General features: G+C 45.0%; 1 protein-coding gene across 1 annotated transcript; it reads right to left on the minus strand.

Annotated features, from left to right (window-relative positions):
• Window positions 1-3061: 3061 nt before the first annotated feature.
• enc1 (ectodermal-neural cortex 1) lies at window positions 3062-9494 on the minus strand. The gene is made up of 3 exons (XM_018736723.2): window positions 9127-9494; window positions 6466-8269; window positions 3062-4005 (listed from the first exon to the last, which is right to left on the minus strand). The coding sequence occupies exon 2, from the start codon at window positions 8261-8263 to the stop codon at window positions 6488-6490; it is 1776 nt and encodes a 591-aa protein (XP_018592239.1). The 5' UTR covers window positions 8264-8269; window positions 9127-9494; the 3' UTR covers window positions 3062-4005; window positions 6466-6487.
• Between the last annotated feature and the right edge of the window lie 689 nt (window positions 9495-10183).

The following is a 10183-nucleotide window of genomic DNA, read 5'->3' on the forward strand; positions in this document are numbered from 1 at the left end:
CATCTATATTCTACATTTCCTGACCATTTTGCTTTTAAACTCAAATTGCATCTCTGGCCTTTCCACTTCTTTTTTCTGCCCTCTTCCTCTGATCATTCTGTTTCTTCTTCATTCTCCCTGCTTCAGCTGATGCCCAGTTTTCTGCAGAAATTTCTGCATGCTGCTCAATTTAACATAAAAAACCCATATTCTTGTCTGCAGCGTGGCTAACCGTCCTGCTCCTCTACATTTGCAGTCTATCATTTCTTCCCACAGTCAGCCTTTTGTTCAGTGACACTATCATGCACTGGCAGGCCTCTCTGCTTGTCACTTGTTGTGAAATCTTCGTTTCCTTCTTTTAAGGCATTGAAGTGAAGACTGTTAAAACCTTTCGGTGTTGCCTCCAGACACAAATACTCCGCATTTGCATTTGTATCACTCCCATTTCTTGTGTTTGGTTTCAGTGCATTTTTTTCCTACCTGTCCAGGAAAGAGCTGTTTGTCCCAACCTGCAGTGACATTCAGGAGCCAGTTAAACTGGTGTTCTTCAGCATGTCTTTGGGAGTTGGTTTACAGAGGAATGCAAACAGTCACCGCAATAGAGCTGCTAGATACTGAAAGCTACTGAACACTAAATTTATAGCATTTTCTAAAATGCTTGGGGAACTGCTAAACAAGGTGTGTTGCCTTATGAAAAAAAAAATGAGGCGTTGTTATTAAGTTAGCAGAAACGAAAATCAGGCAAACTGTAATGCAAGAAGTCTGAACCCCATGTTGAATGAAAGAATTCATATCTGGCCGATGATGCAGTTTCCTGTACAAAATTGAAAGGGCTTTATGAAATGTCTCCCTCAACCCCTGCAGTTTACAGATAAAGGTCACGGTTTCCAAGGTGACTTTAAAAACATGGCCAGACTTTTCGCCTTGTTCTTGTGTAGCAAGCTTGACTAAAGCCAGAGCATAGATAAGATGATTTTGGTTTCTCCACCACCGAACAAAAAGTTTACTAATCTTGTCAGTTTTGCACGGGACAATAAAAATCCTATATGGTTTCTTAAGCCGCCTAAAAATGTGAGAAATGTGCTAATGGCTTGGTCTGAAATGAACTTCTTTTTCCTCGTTCCAGACTGCTTTTGACTCGTCACAAAAAGGCGGACTGGACAGGTTTCTTTCACGAAACACCCTGCAATGTACATATGAGATGCATGTGAAAGTATCCCCAGCATGAGTGCGAATCAGAGAAAAACACACCGCAACACTAATGTTAAAATACAGATGAAAAGTGGTGAAGAACAAAAGTGGAAAGGTTTGCAGTAAAAAGAAGCTTTATTAGATATGTATATTTCACATTGTGAAAAAAACACGTACAAAATCATTAAACTTTAGTAGTCCAGTAAAATAAATAGAACAGAAGCACTCATAACTGACGCATTACGTTTTTGTGCACATTTTTTAGTACATGTATATCAGAGAAAAGACAGTAGATGACCTCAGCCAGTCTTATTCAAACTGATATCAAGAACCTCAGGAATGAAAAGGAATGCTCAAAAAATGAAGGAAAAAAAAAAAAGGTAGCGCAGGCATTGTTGACTGTTTCTATAGCAACTTCTGGATAGAATGGGAGGAACCCCATTATCTGATAGCTAGGATTTGAAGTGTGGTGTGCTCTGAATAGCTTTTTCGTGTCAAAGCTAAGGGGGCTGTACAGATTTGCAAAGGATAAACAGCAGGCCTGGATTTCCACATCAGTCCAGCCATACAGGGGTCACTGAGAACCCCAGAGTGGGGTGAGATCTACCCCTCAGAGACACTGTGGAAAATCCAGAGCTTACATACCAGACAGAGTACACTACATTTGTAACCCTTAAGGAAAAGATTTTTTTTCCAGAACAGAAGAGTCTTGCTTCAAACCCTCACCATTCATTTGTGAACTATTACACACTGTTTACAGAAGAAAACATACCAAGCATTTTCTGGTTTTGCGGACTTTATTTAAAAATAAATTGTCATACCATCACAGACATTTGAATTAGAAGTGTAAATTAAATGTAAGATTGCGCACTGCACTTAAATACTAATTATCCACTGAATTTTCATGTTTTAACTGAGCTCTTGAATTATCATGCCTGTACATTTTCCTTCCAGATATTCAGCATGTTTTATAGATGTGACAATGCCATACCACAAATGCTGGTGTGTATATATACACTTTCCATTTCTTTGGATCTTTGAATTTTTTTTTTCAAAACACACAAATCCTTATATTATAACATCTATCTTAGATAAGACATTGCAGTTGGATTCAAATGAGGAAGGATCAGGCACACGGTAAGACAAGCAGCCGAAACTAAAGGAAGACTCAATTTAAGCAATGATGAGACCCCGGAAAATACAGCCACTATGTCGTACAGGTATTTATTCAAGATGCTGTTTTACATTCCCAATACCACAATAGGCTTTCTTTTGTGGGTCAGCATCTGGCACCAGTCCAGCATTCTGATGCATCCAGTTTCTGCATTCCATTTTCATTCTCTACGGCTGACAGTGAATCACGAGAAACACAGTGTGATTCTGCGGGCCCGATGAACCTTGATGGAGTAAAAGCGAGGTCAGACTCCACTGGTCCATTCCTCCCTGGCACCCGCTTAAGGGCTTTCTGGTTGCTTGCGCTCTGAGATCCTTCCATTTCCAACTGTAATGCTCCTGAGATACTCCAGTAACAACAGCGATGGCAAGAGCACATGTATGAAAACACTCTGCCCCCAACATAACCCGAAAAAAATGGTTTCCACTTCAGAGAAACTCAAAATGTGCAAAATAGCCCTATCGACAGAACAGAGGGCCATGCATGAGTATGAAACATAGTTTAAACCTCCACTTAGGATTACAAGCTGTGAAACAATAAATAATGTAGAATAACTAAAACATTTTGAAAATAAAACAAACATATAAATATGGTACAACAGCTTAATTTAAAGCTACGACTTAAGCTTTTTTCATATTACGTTCCAAGAAACCTTCTGATGCATTGGAGCATTTCTTCTCATGGTTCATCACGTCCACTGCAACCTCATGGGCCTCTTTCAGTGTCCACTGGAAAATTGTCCTAAAGGGGACCGTTACGCAGTACCCGTACTCAACGGACATGTCGGGGCATGTTTTGCGACTTAACACAGCTGGTGCTGGTTCTTCAAGCAGTGATAAAGTGAGCCAATGGCCACTGCTAACTTTTTTACACCTCTCTGGGTAAACACGGGTCTGGGTCTTTTCCCTTGTAGGGTACAAAGAAATGTTCACCCCTACTCTAGGATACAAGAACTTTTATCTGAACCATGCTTAATGACCATGCTGATGTCACTAAAATGCTGAAAAGAGACACAAGTCAGCAGCTGGTCCTTCACGGTATCCACTTTGTGGTCCAGCAGAGAACACACTCGAGAGTCCAGTCCATTTGTTTGCAGGACCACCCAGCCGAGACATCAACTGTTTCATCCTTCATGCAATATCAAAGTCCCTGTGCAGTGATTTTTTTAAAACTACATTTGAGGGTAATTCAATTAACATTAAAATCCAAAAATGTAGTCTGCTTTTGAAGTTAGGTGAAACCCTGGAAACTGCTAGGAGATATGGCCAAAGTATCTGTCTTAAACATCAAGTCTTAAGACGATGACGATAACATCACGGATTTCCTTGCCAATGTTAGCCTTGTGGGTGGACAGTGAGATAAGGTACTGTATGTCTTTCACACATGTAGATTTGTACTAGTTTGGCACAAGTTTAGTGCTTATTTGCGTTTAAGAGCAACACAACACACCATTCAGAAGATGATGCTACATTCAGGCTCTTTCAGCTTCACATCATTTAACTGGCATACAGTGAATGAAATGTCAAAACGACAGCTGGGTCCACCTTATACACCAGTAGTGCACTTAATGTGAAAGTAGAAGCTCGGGTTTTTGACTGCACAGGGACTTCAGAGTGTCCTTCACAGTTCAAATTCGGCAGATGTATTGGAAACAGGGGAATCTGTGGAAAGAAAATGGAAAAAGACAGGACAAAAAAATTTAAGTTAATAGAAACAAAACTGACACAGTGTATTTTCACCACTAATAATTTTCTCTGGAATATTTGCAGCAGCAGGATGGGCCTTTGTGAGCAAAAATCTGTGTTCTTGAATCATGACTTTAAGTCAAATTACACAATAAAGATTTAAGTTAGAATCTACTTACTGATGCTTCCATAACCTTGGACACATCAATAAGCAGTGCACAACTAACAGAAATTTAAAAGATTGATTCTCCCCTGCAGTCTGATTTAGAAAGGGCTTTAACTGCTGGCTCCTTCAGTCGAGATAATTTGGACGGCAACAACAATTTTGCTTCCTCTGCGAGCCTCCCACACAGCCTGGCTGAAACACTCTTTAATTTGTGTTCCGAGTCATAAAAATGATTTGCTGTCCAAAGCCACTGGCTTTGGGCAGCAAAGTCACGGCAGAAGAATGGCAATTAACAAACGCTTGTCATCTCGGTCCTCCACAGACAGGAAAGCGTGAAAACAACCCTTCTCTCCTCCCAAACCCCTCCCCCCACTCTAATCCGCCCACCTCCCAAGGACCGATGTGTCATGAATAAAGGCATGCCTACAGACCGTAAAACAAGGGCAATGGGACTTTCTGAATAAATCTCCATTCAGATCAGAGACTTTCCTCATTACTGCAGCTAAAGTTATGAACAGGATGCAAATTTTGCTGAAAATCCCACGATTCCAACTCAGATACCGGAGTCCCTGTAGTCAATCTTAAGTGACGTGCGAGCAGAGGATCAGAAAGTTTAGGTGGATTGACGTCTTAGGTTTACCAGCATGAAGCCAAAGGTTCTGAGGCACCATATGAGAACGAAGTGGAACACGAGAACAGGAAGCGATACCCCCCCCTCCCCTCTGTCCTGCTGGTGTGAACCGGGACTCGACAACATTGTTACTGGACCCCATCAAAACTATTTGTAAGCGCTTCAAAAGCATTAATGACCCTTCACAAAGGGTCCACCACTTTTACTGCCCAGCCTAGGTGGTCAACATTTTACACACAAACAAAGAAGCCTATGGAATCCCTCATGGAGGTTTTCACAACCTCAAGAGCTGAGGGGTGCTCCGCAAGGTCCTTGCCAGGTTTACTGGAGCTTTGCTGGTTAATTCATTCATTGACATCTTCCTGTGCCTGGATCGCTTACTTCTATATGACCCAGCAAGGGAAGCCTGTAGATTCAATCCAACAAAGGAGTCTGGCTTTTAAAAATCTTGTCCCGTTTTGGAGGGATTTCAGTGGGAGAATCTGCAAAAAATTGAAAGACGTTCTCCCTAATCCTATTGCTTCTGTCTAACTGTAACATCTATAATTTGTGGAGACGGAAACAAGTTTTTGTTTCATTGAATGGGCAGAATAATTAGCGATAACTAATGTGGACTGTTCAGCTTTCTCTTTGCTCTTTTAAAACCCAGCTGGCCATTTACAGAGTCCGCAGCTGAAAAGGAGAAGGCAGCCGACACGATTTCCATCAGGCCCGTTTATCATCATTTAATGGATTTAGTGGAAGAATATGCTGGCACCACAGGAAATGGAGGTGAAAGGGGCATCCCTCTCCCATGAATAGCCATTGCAGAAATGCCACTTCTCACTTTTCCATCAGTGCTGATGTTCAGCCTTTAAAAACCCCAAAAAACTAAACATAATTATTAAGACCCAGACCACTTTAAGGTGCGGCCATCTGCCAGCTTAGCTCATCTAATTGGCATTTATAGAGACAAATTTTGACTTCGGAACAATGTTAGTGTTATATCATCATTTGGCTCCTGCTGAATTAACGATTAGACTGCACCGTTAGCAAATCTGTCCGTTCACTGAAAGCTAAATACCAGGACACCTAAGGACATATTTCTGTGAACTGAATTGTATATCTCATACTAATGTACTGCAGGGTTGAGGTGATTTTTATCTTTACTGCTACTGATAACACAGCATGACTGGTGTAACATTTGCATCCTCCAGTATAGAAATGGAGGGAGCCCATCTGTTTACATTACTTTGTGAAACAGAGATTCTTGGATTCATCGACTTTTTAGCCTCCTTTAGTAGAAACCACACACGTGCGCTATGAAAAAGCATGTAGGTCACTTGCATTCATTGCACGCAATCTCCAATTGCCACATTATGTCAGTAATCTAATCATATAAATTAAATTCCCTCAATACTCAAGGCGATTAAGTTCCTTTGCCCCTGTGATCAGAGTAAAGGGAGTTGGGAACAATCCAGTTATTTATTTTACTGGTTATTTAATGTTTCTCTAGTTAAAATGGCATTTCTGGTAATCAGAACTGTTCAGTTACTTCAAAAAAAAAAAAAAAACAATACCATAAAAAATGATATGTGTAGAGTTCTTTAAACTATTCATTCTTAGTTGAAGATGAGATGATTGTGAGACTCTTTCATACCTTGAGGGTGTGAGCTTAGCATCTAGGCAGGAAGATGCTTCCACGTGCTGACGAAAGCTGTGGGGATGAGCGAGTATGGCACCGTGGTAATGCTATTCCATGTGTCCAGCGTGGGGTCGTAGCAGTCCAGAGTTTTACACCGCTGCGTACCAAAGTAGCCACCCACAACATAGAGCTTATTACCAGAAGCCACTGCCTGGCAGCTCATCCGCTTGGCTGTGACATCACCCACTTTAGTCCACTGGTAGGTCTCGCTGCTGAACTTGTACGCGGAGCATGCAGAGAATTCAGTGTCCCCTCCCATGACAAAAATCTGGCTGCCCAGCACTGCAGCGGCTGTGTATCGCCAGGGCTGAGGACAGGTGGCGGGCACCGTCCACCTGTTCTCCGGAGGGTCGTAGCATTGCACCTTGGGCAGCTTGTCGTGGCTCACGCTGGTGCCCCCGAAGGCGAACAGCTTTAGCTTGACACTCACCACCGCTGCATTGCTCACCCCTTCCCTGAGCGGGGCCACCATGGTCCACTTGTTGGTGGCCGGGTCGTACTGCTCCACCTGTTTGAGTGACACCGACGGAGAGGCTGGGAGGCAGCCAGTGGCAGCCGTGTGTCCGCCCACCACGTAGAGACAGTGTCGGAGCTCGGCGGAGCCGTGGCCAAACCTGGCAATGAGCATGGGCGCTGCCTTGGACCACTCTTCATGCACAGTGTCATACACCCAGACATCTTTGGACACCCCGTTCTCTGAGCCCCGTCCTCCCGTGACGTACACCTTGCAGCCAATTGCACAGGCGCTGAACTCCTTTCGGGGGCTGGGGATGTCAGCCTTGGGAATGATCTCTTTGGCTTTCTGGTCCACGAGGTAAAGCTTGTCACACATGAAGGTCTGCCCCCCCAGGAGGAAGAGGGCATGGCTGGTCTTCCTTGGACGGGCACACAAGCTCGTAACAACGCCATCATTCTGCAGGATCTTTAGCTTGCAGCGTATGGCCTCATCCACCAGCTCACGACTCTTTGCCTGCTTGTTGATGAGTTCCTCTGTGGAGACATTCTCCATGAGAAAGATGGCAGGCAGGAGGGCGAGGCGGACCGTCCGCAACAGCTCCGGGAGATGGCAGTGCCTCCTTTCCAAGTCGAAGTTAACCCAGTTCAGCGCTGACTCATACACCAGCCTCTCATCCTCAGTCTCAAGCTCCTCGTGAGAGAGCAACTGCACCAACATGTCTTTGGGCAGCTGTAGGAAGTCCTCAGTCTTGCAGATGGTGGGGAAGTGGCTGAGGCACATGCTCCAGGAGAGCTCAAAGAGCTTGGCACACTGGTGGGCGTCGGAGAGCAGCAGCATGCCCAGGCAGTTGGTGGGGTGCAGGTTTTTCTCCAGGAACTCGGCGCAGGCATCCCGGATGTCCTGGAACTCCAGCATGTCGCCTGCCTCCAAAAGAGACTCGGCATTCTCCTCATTGATGACAACCCTGGAGGAGTAGGCGTAGTCCAGCAGCAGCTCCAGCACCTCGGGGTGGACGGAGTCATGGAAGTCCACCTCACTGGCTTGGCTCTCACGTAGGCCGCCGCTGAACATTGCCTCGAAGTAGCGGCTGCAGGCAGCCAGAACGGCTCGATGGCACGGGAAGGATCGGTCTCCAGCGTGCAGCATGACATCGGTGAAAAGCCTCTGATGTCGCAGGGCATTCAGGTGCATCAACACGCTGTCGGCATAAGAGGACTTGTGGAAGAGATATATGTTCATGGACCCGGAGCTGGCCCGGGATTTGCGGTTCTCGTGGACGCAGATGGACATTTTCATTGGATCCTACATCAAACGACGGGGGGGGCAAAAACAACAGATTTCTCAGAATGAATCAAGGTGGATAGGTGATCTTCAACATGCCTCTATTTATTTAAAATGAAGAAGCCTCCTGTTTTCAAGTTCATTGCCAACCAGAGGCAATTGTCAACGTGACTAATAGGAACAGAATTAATTTGCATGCCAGCAGCGATAATGAAGCAAATTCCTGGGGTTTATCATGTGGAATGCACTTTCCCGTTTAATGATCACAGGCCACCTGGATGCAACAAGCATCACAGCAGCGATATTTACACGTACGTCCGAACGGTCCGTTTCGAGCCCGTGCTGTCAGCGCGCCTCGCCGCCGGTCTCTATTATATAGAGTCTATATATATATATATTACACACACACACACACACACACACACACACACACACACACACACACAGTATCGTCCGTCTCATCGCATCATCGCGTCTCTTTAATTACTGGGCGTACTTATATTTATTAGCGCTTTCTTTGACATACTTTCATCATGTCTTAAAAGTGAGAGAGGAGAGAGGTCTATAGCACAGCCCATCTTAACACTTGACAGCTCGAAAACAATGTAAGAAATTATTCCGGCTGCAACATGATCATCCATTCAAACACGAAGTGAACTAGATTTCATACGGCGACGCCGGTGATCGTTCAAGAGGGATTAATTTAAAACGTGTTTCCTGCACGGAATTCAAGTTGTGACAAATAAATTATATATGGCATGATTATCTTCAATTATTTTCGCACATGCCGAAATCTTCTCTTTTGCTCGTAAGGTAATAGTAAAAGGCGCACGCACTCGTGTAAAGCACCCTAACTAAGAGCGCGGACGCCGGTGTACCTGTCCAGGTGACAGCAGGACTTCTTCAGAGGGACACCGCGCAGCCCTCGGACAGGGACACGGACATGTCACCCGGGAACGGCGACGATGAAGGCGAACTCGCACACTTGAGATCGCGGCTTCTCCTTCTTCTCGGCTGCGCAGGCTGCACTTCTTCAATTCTTGTCCTTGTAACGGAGCTTCACTCTGAAAGCCTTTTCCTTCCTTCCTTCCTTCCTTCCTTCCTGTTGATCCTCCCGGGTTCCCGCCGCCTGGCTGCTCGGTGGGCTGTCCGACTGCCGAACACGCGTCTCCTCGAGTCGATCCTCGCCGAGACGCTGTGCGTCGGTTTGAGCGCGTGCGAGCGTGTGCGTGAGGACCGCAGCTCCCGCAGCTCTCCTCCTCTTTAGTAGAAAGGGTGTGAGAGGGAGGATCGGCCCTTGTGTTCGGGGCGGATACGGGGGAGGGGTAAATGTAAAGCAGCAGGGCAGCCGGGCCAGCGTTATCCCGCCAGGTCTCAGCTGGGCCGAGGTGGGGAGCGCTGTGCTGTTGCAGTCGGGAGGTTGCTGGTTCGAATCCCACCAATACCCCCTGGTGAAGGCGCTGACCCTCCGCAGCCTTTCAAGTCACCTAGATGAAAGCTATCGTTAAGAACGATCACCAGATCTAACATTCCCTCACAGCGGTTCGTAAACCACCCGTTGTTTATGCGAGGCAACAGAATTCGATTAAAAAGCACGACTTATTATGGCAAAAGTAAACAGTGTAGGCAAGTCTCGTGAACATTTTATAAAACTTGGAAAATTTAAATATGGCTTCTAGTCCGAAATAACAAACCTCAAACGAGCCTGTTTGCCGCCGGTATCTGTCGTTTTCGGGTTATTATTTCTAACTCAAAGTGAGCGAACAGTGAGTAAAGAAAGAAAAAATATTTAAAAATACCTCAGGGAAACAACAGGCTACACTCAGTTTTCTTAAAGTTGGGAACAGTTTGACATCATCTAGAAAGGGCCTGTATGAAGAAATAAAAACAGAATAAATTAGTTACCGAATCTTTATTAACGTCTCGAATATATTA

Source organism: Scleropages formosus, chromosome 6 (genome assembly GCF_900964775.1).
Source record: "Scleropages formosus chromosome 6, fSclFor1.1, whole genome shotgun sequence".
NCBI classification, from domain to species: Eukaryota; Metazoa; Chordata; class Actinopteri; order Osteoglossiformes; family Osteoglossidae; genus Scleropages; species Scleropages formosus.